At 36.8% G+C, this 19326-nt stretch overlaps 1 protein-coding gene across 6 annotated transcripts in view; it reads left to right on the top strand.

Annotated features, from left to right (window-relative positions):
* The window catches only part of LOC149528823 (phospholipid-transporting ATPase 3-like), a 264933-nt gene that overhangs the window by 96116 nt on the left and 149491 nt on the right, over positions 1-19326 (top strand). For 5 of the 6 annotated variants that reach the window (XM_089811275.1, XM_089811274.1, XM_089811278.1 and 2 more), the window contains exons 9-12: positions 920-985; positions 1143-1264; positions 13909-13993; positions 14100-14177. In XM_089811275.1, the coding sequence (XP_089667401.1) occupies positions 920-985; positions 1143-1264; positions 13909-13993; positions 14100-14177 (351 nt within the window). The remainder of the gene's footprint in view (positions 1-919; positions 986-1142; positions 1265-13908; positions 13994-14099; positions 14178-19326) is intronic. The other variant, XM_089811279.1, reaches the window with a different exon arrangement.

The raw sequence follows: 19326 nt of genomic DNA on the forward strand, positions 1-19326 counted from the left end.
GCTTGCCAAGTGTTTGACAGAATGTCGAACAGTTGATTAGTGGAGGAATTTAATGTTTGTCTAAGTTATAAACAGTTGAGGGTATTTACATTAATCCTTATTTCCTGATATGTCTTTATCTTTTGGTTAGTTAATGTTTTCTACAAAAGATTTTTGCTGCTAGGATGCAAACTACATTGAAGTTTTTCCTCATGCACTAATATCTGGTAGACAATAGCGTAAAGTACTCCAACATACTTTTTAAGGAATGGAGGAAGAGGTAATATTTAAAAATGCTTAAGATGTCTACACATATAAAAGTCCTTTCAATTGATCTTTAATCTTTGAGTACACCATAGCTCTTCTTTAAATAATGGAATTCAGGTCTGCCATCTTAAGAGGGCCATGGTCGATAATGAACTTTTTGGGTAGATGAACATTACTAAATATCAATGTGGTAAGCCTTTACGTATATTTTTATCTATTTTTATTTGAAAACCCCAGTTAAAAATTTTTGACCATTTTAAAATTAGAAAGGTTGCATAGCCAGTATATATCTATCCTTTTATAAATTAGTTCCTCTCTCAATACCTGTTTTCCTTTTTTGCAGTTGTTTTACCAGTATTTGTCCCCATCTCTTATACTAGTCTTGGTCTCTCTATAGAGATGATTCAGATTTTTTTTATCATGTGCTGTAAAAATGTCTAATATTTCTAGCTGAAATTATTAGACTGTCATTACAATGGCATTTTAAAGTTTTAACAGTCATAAATATAGTTTAGATATTATATCTCAAGATAAAAATTTGTTAAAACTTACTTTTTAATAAGATATAGAAAGGTGAGGTCAGTTTAAAACTGTATATTAACCAGTAGATGAATTAAAAAATCTTGTTGATGTGCTATTTACACAAAGGAAGATCTCGTGTTGTTCAAAGCAGGGTTGTAGCTTGCAAAACACCAGTTGGATTACTGGAGTTGTGATTTTTACAGGACATGAAACAAAGGTGATGAATAACTTTCGGTTGCTTTCATTATGTGTTTTGCACGCCATTGTCATGAGATCATGTTTTTGTACTTTATTAAGAAATTATCTTTTTGTTTATTTATTTCCAGCTGATTGATGTCTTTGATATTAATACTTTGCTAACATTGATAAAACAGATCATGATGAATGCCTTGAATGTTCCTTCAAAGAGAAGTAGATTGGATAAGAAGATTGATATACTCATATATTTCCTGTTTGGGATGCTTTTTGCGATGTCAATGATTGGAGGAATATCTTGGTTAGTAATTCTTTATTTGCACTTTATGTTTTGTTTGGCAATATCTATCTATCTATCTATCTATCTATCTATCTATAAGATATATTTATGTAATATATTACAATTAGAGTATTCTTATATATTATTAATTATAAATGATATTTATAGTTAATTATATATATACTTTCTAAGTTGCCAGTCCTATTATGAGAATATATATATATATATATATATATATATATATATATATTACAATTAGAGTATTCTTATCTAATATTAATTATAAATGATATTTATAGTTAATTATATATATACTTTCTAAGTTGCCAGTCCTATTGTAACAAATGGATTTTCATAATCAAATCTAAGACATTTAAAACTAACAACTCCCAATGTTCATAAAAGTAACTGATCCCATTTCACATGACAATGACTTCTTTAAACAATAACAGAAGGTATCTGTAATGATATTCAGGATCGATTAACTAATCTAATTGTAATTTCGTGGTCAGCTGAAATAGAGTTAACGACTATTTATTGTTTACCGTACTGGGTAAAGAAATCAATGCACACAGACAATAGATAAGAACAACATAACTCCTATTATTCGCATATGCCAAAGATATTACATTATGCTTATGATGATGATTACAATGATACCAAAGGATGAATATATACTTTCTGAATAACTTTCCTGAAGGGGTCCGTCGGCTATATGACAATTACCGAAGGGCTCGTCGGCTACATAACAAGAACCTTCTCGAAGGGCATATACCGAACACACCCTGTTGGCTATACAATATTTACCGACGACATCATCCCCCCCAAAAAGAAAAGTTGTTTCCGGACGAGAACACAACAAAATTCAAAACAACTAATTTCATTTATAAAAACAACATAGAAATCATGAACCAAAAGGTTGTGTCTCAGACTGTGAAGACCGGCTGCATCAAAGCTGATACACTTGATCCGTCCGGACCTTCAAATCAGCTCTGATTTGAGAGTTCTCCTCCACTACTTCTTTCAGCATCAAAGTGACCTCCTGGCACTCAACTTCTTTCTGATCATAAGCCTTCTTTGTTGCGTCCTTCTCCTATAGTGCTGCTGCCAACCGCTGCTCCGTTGCTATTCTGCCTGTTGCTTCCCTTGTGCACTTTCCTCAAGTTGTGCTAACAGGGCTGTCCGTTCTGCTTCCCAAGCAATCTGCCAGGTGGCAAGTCGATTGGCCATCTCCTCCCGAGCCGTCTCGGCCGTCTCCCGAGCTTCCTACCCAACCTCTGCCCGTCTTCTCTCTGTAAGCACCAACTTTGCTAGGGACTTGCTTCGCTCTGTGATGTCAACAAGGCATGAACGAACATCCTTATCCTTCTCTTCCGCTCATGGTAGAGGGTTTTCACATTTGTCCTGTGCTTGAACCAAACTGATCTCCAAATCATGCTGCATCTGTAGCCTTTGCTAACACAATACTGTCTCCTGAGTCAAGCTGACCTTGATAGCCACCCATGCCGCCTCTCTACTTCTAACTCCTGAGTACATTGAGCCAAGTGTCACTCTACTGCCTTCGACTAGATGATTAGCTCCTCCTGAGCTCTCTATGCATCCATCACGACAGCTTCACGTCCAACACCTACTTCAAGTGCCTCAAAGCATATCACTCCTCTCGAAAGGCTTGCTCTGTTGTTCTCTCTACCTCTGGCCCACAGACACTACATGCCTGCAGTAGCTCCAAGTCTCATCAACTCGTCACACTTCCTACGACTGATAACCGAAGTGACTGGGGGTCTAGGGGGCATCGGCCTCGCGGGGTTCGGGGGCAGCGCCCCGGGCACGTGCAATACAAGGTGGGGTCGAGGGGCAGCGCCCTCATCGCCAAGACCAAGTTAGCACTCTGAAACCCACACAAAAGCCTATGGAATACACCAATTTTGTAATTTTCTTCTGATTTCGCACTCTTTTTGGCAACTGCTTATGTTTTCCCTTCCCTTTGGCATCATGCGTTACTCATTTTAAACATTTTTTATTTGTCGTTTTTTTTTTTCCTTTTCTTTTTTTTTTAGAAAACCTCCTGTCACCCTTCTTCTGTATCTGTTCCTAGACGCTGTACGGCTGTGCTTCCTCTACTTGCCTTCTTGATTGCATCAATTCACAACTTCCAGTCTGGGCATTCTTAATCCAAATATGCTTATTGTAGAGCTCAACTTGTGTTCATACTGCAAGATCTGTGTTGCATGCTATGAACCAGAAAACACTGTCGTGCCTTTATATTTGTTTCCTGTTTGCCTTGCCGCCATACAAAACTCACATGTATATTATTGTACGCGTACGTAGTCTACTCATGCATTTAATGTAGTCGCCATACAATACATGGTGAGTGTAGGTGAACTTGTATGGTCAGTATTTGCTACTTCTCTGCCTTATGTACGGCCTTATGCCTCTGTCGTGCCTCTTCTCCTTTGCTTTCCTTACGCTATATGGAATCACCCAGTCACTACTTTCCGTACGGACACAAGGGTCTATATTGTCGGAGCAAATGACGTACGACAATGGCAATATGAATTCTTCAAGCAATATCCGTACGGTGCCAATACTGTGCAGGGGGGCCGTATAGAGTTAAAACATAATCCCTAAGCCGTAAGTTACTTACAACCTATTCCCTTGAGAAGTTAGCGTACAGTTTCAAAAGAGGATTGTATGGTGAATCCATTGTCCATACACCGTATGGATTTGTGAACTCCTCGATATATTTTCCGTACAGTCCTCAAATCTTTGAACATTAATGTATTTTTTTCCCTTGACTGTACCCTCCTCCTGATATGAGTACACTACAGTCACTCAGAACTCTTAAAAGGTCGTATAGTGTCTTCTACTCTGGTGATGTATGGCGGTTATAACTCTTGTGTGAAATGGCTGTACTCTAATTGTCATACGGTGGAAGCAGTTCAAAACACCGTACAGTGCGGCACATAAAACTTCATACCGTGGTCATCAGTTGGCTACCGTACGGTGACTAATAATTTTTTCTTTTTATTTTTTTAACTTTGTCCTTACTTATCTTACATATGTACAGTATTTACATATATACAGTATTTACAGTCGTTCTTTTCTCAGTTGTTCATCCACGGAGGTGCGTTATTGCTTTCATGGTAGAAATTCAACTTTGACCCGTCAGCCACTTCCTTTCTGTCTAGCATCCATAGTTGTATTGCTTCATTATCACCAACTTCCCAAATTTGGTATTGCCTGACCCATTCGACTTTAAACTTGCCCGGTTTGATTTCATTCCGTTCGTCATACTTCAACACCAACTGCCCTGGTTGGAACTTGTTTAGTTTCAGGTGTCTATCATGCCATGCTTTGCGCCTGTTCTGTGTCACCTCCGTGGCCCATTGTGTCTGCGATCGCCACTAATCAAGTTTATTTAAGTTACAGGATCTCTCCCTCAGGTTTTCCATATCGCTCAGTTTGCTTTCGACACTCGGTAATATGAATTCCGCGGTTGCCACTCCTTGCCGTCAATAACTGTATTCTTGATTTTAGAACCATCACTCCGTACCGCTTCAGCTTTTATTAAACCCTTCCTCTTTGTTTCCTGTGTAGACTGTATGATGTGTCTTCGTTGCTGCCGGCACCATTCTGCTATATCCGTGGTTCGACATAACATTTCCTTTATGTGCTGTCGTATGGTGGAATCTTTCCATTCTCTGGGTTCGTACTGTATGTTCTTCTCTTCCGTTTTATTCCTAACCGCATTTCCTTCTTCCACTTCTCTGTATTCCTTTGAACATTCATTTCCCTCTTTTTTCTCACCTTCGTTGACCCTTAACATATTACAGCTTGGAAAGAGCTCGTAATCCTCCATTTGCTGGTGGAAAAGGCCGTTCAACGAGTTTAGGTCGTCCTCATCCGACCCTCCTTCCAGTCTCAATACTCCCTCTTCATTAGGTTCCATTCTCTTCTTCCCCTCGTCATCATTCTCGCTTTCACCTTCTGAGTCTGACAATGCTGCCTCCTCACCTACCATTTGTGTGTGCAGGTCAATTATGAATCTTCTGCCTCTGCGCTCCATTGATAGAGTATTCTTCTTCCAGTCATGCTTAACTCTTGCTTGTGCAAGCCATCCTCGGCTCAAAATGGCGCCATATCCTCTCGTCTTTAGCGGAATGACGATGAAGTCGAGCAGGAACGACTGTGTTCCAATCGTCACCGGTTGTGCCGTGCGGACTCCCAATGGTTTGATCCCATGCCGGTCGACTGTTAACAACTGGAATGTAGGTGGTCACAATGTCGGCTATCTCAACCTCTTCCAGGTATCCTCTGGTAACACATTGACACCAGACCCTCCGTCCACAATCGCATCTGTCAAAATAGTTCTGAGAATTCCCATTTCAACAACTATCGGATGTCAGCTAGATGAGAGGGCTAGCAACATCGGATCTTTCGTACTCGTGCCACCTTCTTTCTCCCTTCCTTGTTTTGCTGGTAACTTAGCAATTGGAGCAATGTTCGTGAGTGCTTTACGAAGTTGAGGCATAGTGAGCAACAGATCGTTGATTTTGACTGGTACCTCTGTTTGTAATATTTGCCGTACGATGTTCTGTTTTGCGTAGTTTCGTGCAGAGGTACCTGTAGTGTCCTTTAGGTGTGCTTTCTCTGCTTGTGTTGCGTTCTGAATCTTTGCTTGCGCTTCCTCCAGTCTCTTCTTTTCTTCTGTCGGGTCGGGGTTCATTTTTGCTTGCTTTCGTGTGATGGCCAGAACCTCCTCTTCGTTTGTCCCGATGGTGATCAAATTTACTCTCGACTTTGGGTACTTGGCATCTTCATGATTGTCGGGTGCATACCATCTGCATAATAATTTCGGTGTGTTTTTCATTGTACAGTTACGGGCAAAGTGGCCCCATAAATTACATGCTCGGCACTGAACTATGGGTCGGCCATTCGCATCGTATTGAATTCGACTCCTACTATCATTATTATTGTTTCCAGTGTTGTTTTGACCTCGTCGATTGTTTCTGTATCCTCTTGACGTGGCACCCTCCGTACTGGTGTTCTCGCTCCCTCCTAACGCGGAAGCCTCCTGTGTCAGGAACACTTGCTGAGGTCCTCTTGTTTTCATATTGAAAGGGCATTCCTTTGTGGAATGTCCTATGATCTGGAAAATCTCGCAAAATTGGTCCTTCGGACAGGATCCCTTTGTATGGCCTTCTTTCTTACACTCGGTGCACCATAGCTCGTTTCTCTTGGTCTCCTTCTGCATGTTCTTGAATTCTTTCATCATCCGAATCATATCCTTTTGGAGGGCATGGACCTTCTTGCTCCCCTTTTCGTCATTGCTGCTCTCCTCTTCTGAAGATGTGTCGTCATTTGAATCAAACGAGCTGCTCTTCTTCTTCTTTTTCGTCTTCTGCTCACTTTCCAGGTTCATTGCCCGATTGTACGTTTCAGTGTATGACGATGGCGGCATTGATCTTCATCTTCTTTCACAACTTCGGGTGTAGGCCTTCAATGAACCATCTTTTCAGTAGCCCATCAGCTGGCTTATTCTCCATTTTATTGATCAAGTCCTTCAACTTCTTGGTGTAGACTTAGACTATTTCATTCTTCCCCTATTTTGTGTTGTATATCTCCGCTACATTCTCATTGTCATCGTGGAGCAGTTGAAATTCGACAGTAAACTCCTTTTTAAGGATGTCCCAAGTGGTTAATTTTTGGGGATCTGCATCGGCAAACCAATCAATTGCGACACCCTGTAGGGTTGCCAAAAACTATCGGACCCATTCGTTTGTATCTGTTATGTCATTCGCTCTCCAAATCGTTTCGCATGTTTTACAATGTCAAATCGGATTGGCTGCCCCATCACCATTGAATTTTGACAACTTCTCCTTTGGTCCTACCATTGTTATTGGAGTAGGGGCACTGTTTGTTACTGCAACACTGACGTTTTGTATTCTGGCACCAATGATTTGTATTCCGGCACCAACGGTTTGTATCCCGACACCAACTCTTTGTACTTTGGCACCAACGCTTTGTATTCCGACACCAACGCTTTGTATCCCGACACCAGCGCTTTGTATCCCGACACCAACGCTTTGTATTTTGGCAGCTGTGCTTCTTGGTGAAGAAGGGTCTCCGTTAAGCGAATTTGTTCATTCTGGAAGTGTATCGTGGATGAAGAGTTCACTCCACACTCGTGCTCCCTCAGCACTCCAAGCTGTGCGAGTCGATTCCCTTCCGTTTGGATTCTCTTCCCTCGGCAAATACAGGCTCAAGAACTCCTCCCTTGCTTCTTCTACCAATTCCACCCGCTGTCGAGTCTCCTCCAACAATTCTTCAGCGCTTTGGTGTCCGTCGGCAATCTTCTCAAATCTCCTTCTGTGTTAGGCTTGTTGTGCCAAGATTAAATTTTCTTGTGTAATACGTATTCCATCTTTTCCCTTTATTTTATTTTGATCCTTGTTAAGCTGATTTGGCATTAATCTTCATTCCTCTACCTTTGTTCCAGGGCCATTGGGCAACGACACCAAATGTTTACCGTACTGGGTAAAGAAATCAATGCACACAGACAATAGATAAGAACAACAGAACTCCTTCTATTATTCGCATATGCCAAAGATATTACATTATGCTTATGATGATGATTACAATGATCCCGAAGGGTGAATATATACTTTTCGAAGAACCTTCCCGAAGGGGTCGGTCGGCTAGATGACAATTACTGAAGGGCCTGTCGGCTACATAACAAGAAGCTTCCTGAAGGGCATATACCGACTGGATACATCCTGACACAAACCTTGTCGGCTATACAATATTTACCGACGACATTTATCTTAACTAAAATCTTGCTTAATTGAATATAAACATATTCTTATTCAATTTAAGTGAAAATTAACAATTCCAACTGAAATGAAACGACTATCTAACATACATGGAATCCATGATAAACAATTAACAAGTAACAAGAGGATTAATAACATACAAGTATTTATCGAAAGATCTTTTATTTGGTTGTGCAAGCCTTGGCATTGGTGAGAGGAGAAGCATTGACATAGGCTTAACCTCCCAACCTCGGACCATGCTTATCCCCGCACATCCTAACATATTAGAATGACCCTCCCTACCTCAGGATCAAGCTTAGGATGTTCTTCAGTCCAGCCATCCGAGCTATCGGGTGTTTTGAGTGCCCACTGAGTTATACCTATATAACTGAGGTTATGGACATCAAATGATCATTGGATGGCACATATGCCTATAAACTACCTTGGCCAAGGATTTTTTATGGGTACATTGACCCGATCACCACCACTCGAATTGACAATAGATTCCATTACAAGGATAAGCATGTGCTATTAAGTATTTCATTATTAAGATATTCATATCTGATTTCATTCCTGTTTCTTTGCAAGTTTATTTCACCTCTTCACTATTTCTTGGCTTTCAGCTAGTGAATCTTAGGTGCATTAGATTTTGTGAGCTCATCGCCCCTTTTCCACCTCTTCACCATTGTGGCTTTATTGCCGGTGTTTCCTAGGTGCATTGGATGAGCATACTTATTCATATTATACATTTATCATGATTTAGAAACAGAATAGTTATTGCTGTTGATATTCATATTGTTTGCGATGGTTCATACATCATTTTGATCTCCTAAAGTTACCATCGACTTCTTTATTGATGGACTGTGATTACAATGAATAAAAAAATACATACAAGGAAAATAATTATGGAACACTATGTAATTTGATGGTGACCAACATCAGTACCACATATGATAATCTTTGTCCAGAAACTGGTTATCATGCAAATAAAAACATTTGAAACACTTTGTAACTTTGTTTATGGAAGACCTTGGCTTGGACTTGGCACCCTCACGACTTCCAGCCAGAACTCTTGCACGGCTTAGTTGAACACCCGAAATTGAGCAAACTGATTACGGAAATGGCAGGGTACGGGCGGATATAGGTAAGAATGCTGTGATAATATCGGTTTGTTGCAATGTTTACGGAAATGATCGCAGAACATCATAAGGCTGGGAGTTGCGTTTTGCGGCTTCTATAGAAAATACTAGCCGTGGCTTCTTGGCTTCTAGCAGTTTCAAAGAAGTCCATTCGAATTCCAATCAATAATTCGATTTGAAAAAGAAAGAAAATGAAGGAGGAAAAGAAATAAAGAAAAGTTGTGAAGAGGAGTTGAAAAGATTATAATTTCATTTATTATAATAATATATTTTTATATACGCTCACGTAAGTATATCGGTGAGGTGACATCATTATGTTATTATAATTTATTGGTGCCATTTCATTTTTATATTTTTGTGTAAGTATTTATTATAATGATATGATTGAAAATTAATTAAAAATCTCTTGAGGTATGTATTATATTTTAAATTAGATTATTTTATGGTTTTCCTATATTGTTTTTCTTAATAGCTCATGTGGCTCCCATAATGTAACCTGTGATCAAGTCATCGTATCCCTTCCAAGGAAATCTAAGGTCATACTTGTTGATCCTGATGATTGAACTAAGCGAACATCCCATTCCAATGATCCCATTTAGCAATGCTTCCCCTCTCTTTATTCTTCTCCTATAATATCCCATGAAAACACTTTCACCATAATAATAATTCCATAGTAATTCATAAAAAATAAATATATTAATCATTGTTTTAAATCAACAATAGCTAATTATCTAATAACAATGATAGGTTACCGACCATTTCATCAATATTTAATACAACGTATATAAATAACTAACTATTTCACATGATCATGAAAAATAATTCGTTAAATCCAACAGTTATGAATAATTTTAAAATTTGGGCAAAATTTGAGATGTAACACCTATTATGAGAATGAGTCCAATTATGAGGATGAGTATAGGCGGGGTTTGGGGTATGTAGGTATGACATTTTTTCTTTTGGGTACTAAAATTGGTTTGTATATCTATATAATTATAAAATTGTAAACAAAAAGCATTAATACTTAGTGCAGCGAATAGAATATTTACAAATTCAAAATACGATAAGTGAATGATTTTCCAATTGTCAATGACTCACTAAACAATAAAATTACAATCAATACTTAAATTTCATATTACCCTTATCAATAGCACAAAAGTCAGTATGTACTCCAATTTCATTTGAACCACAACCAAGTATATTAGTGGATGAAAAATAAGAAAGGTGAAAAGTAAAAGACGTATATTTTATTAATAAAAGATGTATATTTTAGTTAGCTTTATACAAGAGGTTGCAAGTAAGTAGATCCTTGGTTGTGTATGTACCACCATTCATGAGCGTGTTTTCTGTACTTTTTCAAAAATTGTAAACGTCACGATTGTTTGAAGATATGAAATGGCCAAACTCACTCAAGACAACACTTGGTATATTGTCATCTTAGAGTATTCTTTCAAATGCAGCCTTGTAGCCAACAAAAACCTCTTCACCTTTATATGTTGCCACAATCCTCAACAATGAAAGTATCCTTGATGTACATAGCTTCAGTTTGTCATTTTGTTTCGACAATCATTGGAAAAGACAAATCTTGTTTTCAGCTGAAAATGGAGTGTCAATTTTATTTTGGATGGCACACATAGGCAAGCTGAACACATAATTCATGACAAGCTACTTGCATATGATTCATGACAGAGATGTGGCTACCAGGGTTGTGGATGAGGCCCTTGATTTGCACAAGGAAACTAAGGATAGGGTGGACGTGCTTACTATGGACCTTAGAAAAACTAAAGAAACCTTGGAGAATGCTTGAACATTTTAGGAAACATCAGAAAAAAGAAAGGGCTAAGGTGATCAAACAAGTAATGGAAAAGCTTGATTGCATTTAGGAGTATGACATTGCACATTGTCCCCAAAACTCTGAAATTAGGTAGACTGAGTGGGTGGAGCATAGGGGTTGTGCTGAATTTAGTTGATTGATAACATACTTGTTGAAATGTGCGCTGATTTAACACTTCATAATCCAATTTTTGAGTTGGATGAGGGAGTTCCTTTTGACTCTAGTGATGAGAGTGGAATTGATTGTGGGATTTGGGACCCAGGTGCAGTTCCAGCAACGAGGTTTGGTTTCAGGATTGGAGTAGTGGGTCAATTTCCAGAGTTATTACTGCTACCCACTTTTCCATCAGCTTATATATGAGTTTGTTTCCTAATAGACAACGAGTTGGATGGTTTTTTCAGTTCAACAGATGGGTAGTTCATAGTTGAGGATTGATGTTAGAGGTGATTTAGGAGATGGGTTTTCAGCTACTCCGATAGTGGTGACTACTATATATTAAGTGAGATTTCAAATTATCTATTATTGTCATATTTTTTTCACATTGTTTATGTTGACCTTTGTCTTGAGGCCTTTCGATTTTGAGCACTTGTAGAGATCAATGCAGCCAGTTGCAGGAGATCATCTTGGTGCAGTTCAGTTATTCCCTGCTTCCTCTTGGGAGAGTGTTGAGCACAACAATCATTCCTCGGTGTTTGTATGCATGTTTCTTGATGATGATTGGTTGATTATAACGAGTTGGGGTTGTTGCCATAGTCAATTTCTTCCCTTTATGATTCTAGTTGTTGACCATAGAGCCACCACGTAGCTGATTTTAGTGGTGTTTATGTTAACATCTTCCTTACTAGTCCATTGACAATGATGCATCCATTTTTTATTTGGGACTTCTTGAGCAGATATTTCTTTGAGTCACCTTGGGATCATTTTAGTAATTGAGATTCAAGTATGGATCTTGTTGGGATGCCACAACAGGAGATGATTATCTTGTGATCAAAGTGATGCAATATCAGCATGGTTGTTCCTTTTTGAGATTGATTTGGAACCCTGAGACCTCATGGGTTTGCAAATCAACAATAGAGGATGAGGAAGTCAATGTTGGCTAACTAGAGTTTACTCTTGTGGTGTTCCATTTTAGTTATGTTGGAGAGCAATTTCTTGAGGAGCAATTACTCCTCTTTTCGGAGGTCACTTGCTGAGTACATTGTAGGACAAAGTTTTCAGAAGATGGTATTACAAATCTCCTAAGATGATTTGGGACCTTGGGATCATTCTTGGTTGCAGGTTTAATCAGTTTGATGATTGTGGAGTTGCTTTGGCGTTTCTTGAGGATAAGTAATCTTTGGAAAGGGTGGACTGTAATGTTCCCATTTTTAAGTTCTCTTTTAGTGCTGTAAACGTTGGCTTTCTGGGTTGGCTTCAGCAACATCAAAGAAGTTTTTAGGTGTCAGCAATGTGCTCAAACAGATTAATGGAGATTAACAACTCTTTCTGGAATGATTGTGGACAACTTGTTTACGACTGACTATTTAGTAAGTGGCAGTTTAAATGTAGATTGGTTAGTTGAGACTTTTGGCTGACATACTATTTTCAGTAGTTACTATTAGTATTAATAGGAAGCTCTACTTTTGGTGGTTGGTCATAGTTCCAATTTCCTCTTAGCATCAAAATGTAATATCTTTAGTTCTAGGGTTTGGATAGTCTTGGCTATTTTCAGTATATCAATATTTTTAATTTTATAGTAATTATCATTTTGGTTGATTGGTCCAAGTCTCAGCCTTTCCTCAGCTTCAAATTGCAGAATCTTCAGTTTTAGGGTTTGTTGAATTTTTTAATGTTGGGAAATATGATTTTGTAATTTCACTAAAATCACTTAAGTGAAATAAAGTGAATGTCAAAGTTAGGGAGCTAGAATAATATATTATATCATTTTATGTGTACTCCTAAAGTGAAAAGAAATTGAAAGATTTAAATGATATTTTGAAGAGCACAAACACATAGTTATGAAAAATAACCAGAAAACCAAAAAGCATATTTTCAAAAGAGTAGTGAAAAAGAAGAAATTGCAATTTTCCAAAAAACAGAAAAAAGAAAAATGTATTTTTTTGAAAAAGAAACGAAATGTAGAAACCGTTTTTAGAAATCTCCTATAAAAGGAAAACAATGTTTTGTGTTAACTGATTTGCATTTCTTGCCCTTGAGCATTGTTACCATTATTACCACCCTGTTGTCCATTGTTTTTGATTAGGAAACAGGTTTTGTTTGCTCCATTGATGTTTCTTTTGACCCACATTTGATGAGTCATCAACTCAACCAATTGTTGGAGATGCTAATTTGTTTCTTGTGCACATTGATCTGCAGCCCACTGCCCTCTAAGAATAGTGTCTGATATATTCATGGTACTACTTGTTCCGTTTCTCTCTCACCCATATTTTCTGCTCTCTGTTCTTCTGCTATAAACTTCTGATTGGACCTGTTTGTTTGAGTATTATAATGGTGAGTGAAAGGCTGATGCTCAAACTCTGACGTCTCACTGTGATACTAGTTTGAATCCTTTAGAATGGTATGATACACTGCTCTGGTACCATTGTAGTGTGCACGCTTCTTTTTCACTGTTTTGTTGGTTTTTTGAATCGTTTTAGAGAAGTCATCCAAGGTAGAAATTGTTTTCACAATAAACTCACTACAGCAATGAAATAACAGAAATATACTTCAAATACAAATTCTTAGAAATATCCATAGCCAAAAAAGATTTTTAGCTTTATTTGAGATCTGAAAGTACAGTATATTATCAAAATAAGATCTTTTGATGTAGTTGTTTGGGTTCTACAATGCAATATAAATTCCATCTTTATCTAAAGTTTTTCTGGGATTGTTACATGACAGTGCTCTTTTTATTAATCCTCAACTCTGGTACCTAGAGCTTCAGAGAGATACGGGAGACATCTTTAGTGCAAGCTCCAAAGCTATGGTATTGGATCTTCTTTTACTAATTTTTTATTCATTCTGTTTGTCAAAGAATCTCTTGGAACATAGTAAAAGAACTAACATATAAGATGTTTCCATGTGGTGATTAGGTGGGAGTACTTATGACTCTTTCCTTGATTACTTTATATAATACAATCATTCCTGTTTCTTTATATGTTTCCATTGAGGTAATACATTTTACCAACCATTGTTTTTCTCTTATATTTTACCTTAACTATCCATGTCATCTATTCAGCTACTATTTACGTATTTTTCATATTCCTCCACCAATACTTTTGCTCCTATCTCATTACATTCTGTAGTTCATTATTCAAGTTTCTCCATGTATAATTATATTATAGTTATCTTTATTTTCAAAATTAAACAAGTGAGCATGATGCCTTCCAAAGCATTTGGTTAGATTAACTTATGTTTATTTCGCAATGAATAATATTTATTACTAGAGTACGTATTCATATAGATGGTACAAATGAAATTAGATTAATATTCATGAATGATTGAAGGGAGAGGGAGCCAGAAGTTTGAAGCTCTGTATCAAGTAGGAGTCCTAAAAATAACTACAAATAATGAAGGTAAGATATCCAAGGAAAAGAACAAGAGGGGATTGAATATTAAATAGGTAAATTCTAGACATATCAGTATAAGAAAGCCATATTGCATGGATAATAGGTGAAATAAAGTCCCTGAGCCAAAATGGATAGCAAATAAAGGCAAGTGGCAGGGCCCAATCGAGAATTCAGACCATGTCTAACTCTAATGCACACCAATCTGAATTGGGCTAATATAATATGGTTGATTTTTCACCAGTTTGATAATTTTCACAGAAGTTTCAAAATATAAATGAGCTATTTAATATTTTTTCCTGGTCAAGTTTTTAAACAAAACTTTAAATTAATACATTTACTAACATATGCAAACATTATTTGTTAATGCTATGTTTTTTTTCTCAATTTTATTCCTAGTTTGTTCGCACTACATGTGTTTTAAAAGAGAACGACTCTCTGATTTTTGTACAGTTGTAATACTTTGAAATTCTCAGTGGTTTTGGGAAGAGGAAGGGCCATTATCCTGATCAATTACCCTAAAAGAGCCAATATAAGATGCAATGATGTCAATGTAAGAATGGCATGGACCAAGAGTGCTTGACAAGAAAATCTTAGAAGGTAGAGTACACTTCCTAGATCCTCTGCTAACATCCATGGTCACCATTCTGTAGAGAGTAGCATTTCTTGAGAGTTAGAATATTTTTTGACTATTTAGTAATTGCGTAAAAGGGGTCCGTACGTCATTCAGCCTCCTTTTATATAGATCTGGTTCAACTCTCCATTGGTAAGATTGCATATTAGAAGAGAGTTCAATTCACAGGAATAGTCCAGAAACTATATACCAAGGTTGTATGGGGACGGGGGTACTTGGGGTACTTAGGGTACTGGTATAGGTATGGGTATGACTATTTTTCAAAATAGGGGATTGGGGGTACTTGGGTATGTCAAACTTTATTTTTAATTATACTTTTATATTTATAGGAAATCTGAAATTGTCACAATAATGGTTTTACAAAACAAGAACAGTGATAAACTTTGTAAATGTAATGCATTGTTTTCAGTTTCAGATTTCCTATATGTTTGTAATAATAATATATGATAAATGTTTAGATGCATAACAGAGAAGGCAGACTTTAAACATGAACAAGAAGATCATAAATCATATGACAATGATATATTGCAAATGATAAACTTCTGACTTGAACAGTGATAAAGTTTATTTTTGATCAATATTGTATCACAGTTTCAAATTGATTTGGTATTGAATTAAGCTTGATAAACAACAAGTTGATTCACAAACAAAAAAAAGAAGTCAGAAATCTTAATCAAGGTCCTTGCTATGATGCTTTCCACTGAGTACCCAATACTTGGGATATGTGTACCAAGGGTGTGGGTATGAGTGTCCATGCAACCTTGCTATATACAAAAGAACATAGCATGGAGACAGCAGTTTTTGGGACAGAAATAATCACACTGCTAGGAATATTGTCCGTCTTTGAGAGGTCTTGTACATCCGGTGTTGTTTAGGGGAAATGACAAACAAAGAAGCATCTGAGAGGAAATCATCAAAGATGCCTTTGTGGAAGATATTTTTACGTATGCTGTTTGAGACAAATCCCTTGTAGACAAAGAAAAGGCTATTCTGCAGGAATCTGACATGATCTGCCATTCATGACTGGCTGAAAGACATTGTTGTACTTGTGACAGCAGATATTACACTATTGTACTTATCAATGCAGACAAGAAATTGAAGGGTCAAATAATACACACACATGATTGAGGGATAGGGACTGCACCTCTTTTTCTGTGGAGCTCAAAGTATTTTGAATGTTAATAGAGATAAAATTTCAGTTTAAAATGTTTGAAATTTTTGATACCTCATATCAATGAAACCGATTTTATATATGTGAAAATTTATAAACATTATAGATATTGAATGCAGATTAAAGTTGTTTACTTGCATTCAAGAGTAAAGATAATTTTATGCACAGGAGTTATAATTTTATAGTAAAGAAACAAAATTGTTCATTCTTACAATAGACAAGGTGATAATAGGAGGTCTTTTTAATTAAATAAATAAAGAGTCATGATAATAGTCCAAATAGCACTTGATAGATTTCTTGGTAGTGCTGTAGGCCCAATACAATGTGTTGAAAAATAAAATGAATTGTATCTAAGGATTCAGATGGTGGAGAATGTGAATGAAAATGTTAAGAAAAGGATCCATGTGATACAACCTAGTAGAGCTCATGTATATGAAATTCCCTGGTTCTGATGAACTGATTGGACACTTGCAGCAAAAGACAGTCTCATAACTGTGGAAGCCTTTGTGTCCTTAAAAAACCTAAAAGCATAAAGACTTTCCCTTTCAAACATATTCTTCTCTACTGCATATGCATCTAAATATTACAAGGTTTACCTTTTATGATTCTTTGCCAACAGCAGTGTGATTTCACTCTTTCTTTCTACATATTTTGACCCTCTAAAAAATTCTTTCGCTAGAAAAGACATTAAAATAGCTTTCTTGACTAGAAAAAAAGATGTGAAGGAGATGGTGTCAAGCATGCTAAGTAGACTTCTTTTTCCATTTAAAATATTGTGCCAACTTTAAATATTGCATGACAGAATTGGCTTCATCTACTAAAAGTGTTGAATTTTTGTTGAGCTATTCAATGCAGAAAAACCTTTGGGAAGAACAATTTTGAAAAGCAGCTTAAATCCAGAATGTTCCTGTGCGGAAAACCGAAGGAAAAAAAGGCAAGGAGTTCTTGAAATGAAATGACCACAAGTTTAAGTGATTTAATGTTAAAATTAGTTTATGACTAGTGCCAATGACCCGACCATCAACTAACCCACTGAAATGGAAATATCTGCACACACCATTAAAGCCTGAGAAATATATTCGACCTACATAATTCCATCGAATTCTGGAACAATGCCAAAGCCCATCATTCCTGAGAAATGGGAAAATGGATTCTTTTTCAAAATGGACACCCTTGTCAATATCTTTATCTCTATGGAAAAGATAGAACATTGATATGGCTACTCAAAGAGTAATACTTTGTTTTTCAGTTTATCGGAGCATTTCTTTGATCCAAAATGTTGAGAGCTTGGGTATCGCATAATTGGAAGCCTATGTTACATCCCAAGATCTGAGTTTGGTTTGAATAGATTTTCTGCAAGATGAACCTAGACAAATTTGGCTGCAGTGTCCTTGCTTTCAAACTGAATAAATTCTGATGAAGCAAAGCCTAATTTTATTCCTTTGAGGCTGAAGGGGGAATATATGGAGGAATGTTATGAAAATGATTTATGAAGTTGTCCAAAAGGTACCTTAAGGCTTTATTTTCTTTATATTGATTTTCAAGTACGGATGATATTTAAAATACAGTCTGCTTACACTAAATTGACTAAGTTGTACCAACCAGGCTGTCTTCAGAACAAAAGCACAGTATTACTTAACATCACATGAAATGCTTAAACAACAACAGTACTAAGGTAACTGTTTATAACTTATATACAACAAAAATACTAAGGTAACAGCTTATAACTTATATATGAAATACAAAAAGATTTGTATTATAGCTTTCACTCATCTTCCTTTTGCTAATTTCTCTTTGCCTTATCCTTTATCCTCTTTTGCTTTGGTTTGCTGAGTTGGAATGAGTCAAATGATCCAATTGGTAAGGGAATATATACATTGCAGATGCTTCATTGTCCCATTTTTTTTCTGTGGAATTGCGTCATTTTTTTAAGAGCCCTGCATCTGCAAAAGTGTGGCATATTCAAGCCTGCAGGCCACATTTCCTTCTGCAGGTAAAGGGTTTTTCAACCTAACTTGTTCTTTGCATGCGACTGCATATTTGGAGTGCCAAAATCATGATGACACATTTTGATGCAATTCTTTGTCTTAATCTGTATACTTCCAAGTGTATGGCAGCTAGGGTTTCAACTGTTTTTTATGCAGAAGTGATATTTCAAAAACCCCTAATTTTCTAGGCAGTTAGAAGTTTTTTATCAGCTAAAATTGAGGCATTTTCTGGGCATTTTCAGCAATGGCTAGGTTATACTCAAAAAATTGAGTCTGTAATAATTTTTCCTGCTAGAGTTAATCTGTACACTTCCAAGTGTGTGACACCTAGGGTTTTCTCAGTTTTTTCTGCAGAGGCTATATTTCAAAAGCACTGATTCTCTAGGCAGTTGAAGTTTTTTATCAACTAAAATCTTGGCTTTTTTTGTTAAGTATATTTAACCAGATAACTTACAGGTCTGATAGTACAGATTGTACTTCCTCTTCTTATCATAATATATCTTTAGACTGGCATTAGATTAGATGTATCTATTCCTAAAGGAGCCGGTGACTTCTCATGAAGAAATTTTATAATGCTTAACTAAACTAACACATTGTTAGTTAGGTGTTATTAAATTTGTGTTCCCAGATTGCCGACTTAGAGGAAGTTTAGTTAATGCTAGTTTAGGAAGGGGTATGCCCCTTTGAGAGACATACCCTTTAGTAAGGATATATAGGAGGGTTATTGGTGCAGTTAGAGAACACACAATAACAATTAAGTCTGCTCTTCTAAGCACCAATACCCTGCAATTAAAGATCAGAAGATACTCTCATTGACAAGGTTGATTATTACTTATTATATCAGCATCAGAGAAGTTTGGTGTTCTCCATATATTACACCATTAAGGTTATTTTCTCGGCAATATATTACACTGATCTATTTGTAGATATATATATAATTCTCAGATCAGAATTATAAGT

Source organism: Cupressus sempervirens, chromosome 11, assembly GCF_028749045.1.
Source record: "Cupressus sempervirens isolate cs-2001-9-10 chromosome 11, ASM2874904v1, whole genome shotgun sequence".
Lineage (NCBI taxonomy): Eukaryota > Viridiplantae > Streptophyta > Pinopsida > Cupressales > Cupressaceae > Cupressus > Cupressus sempervirens.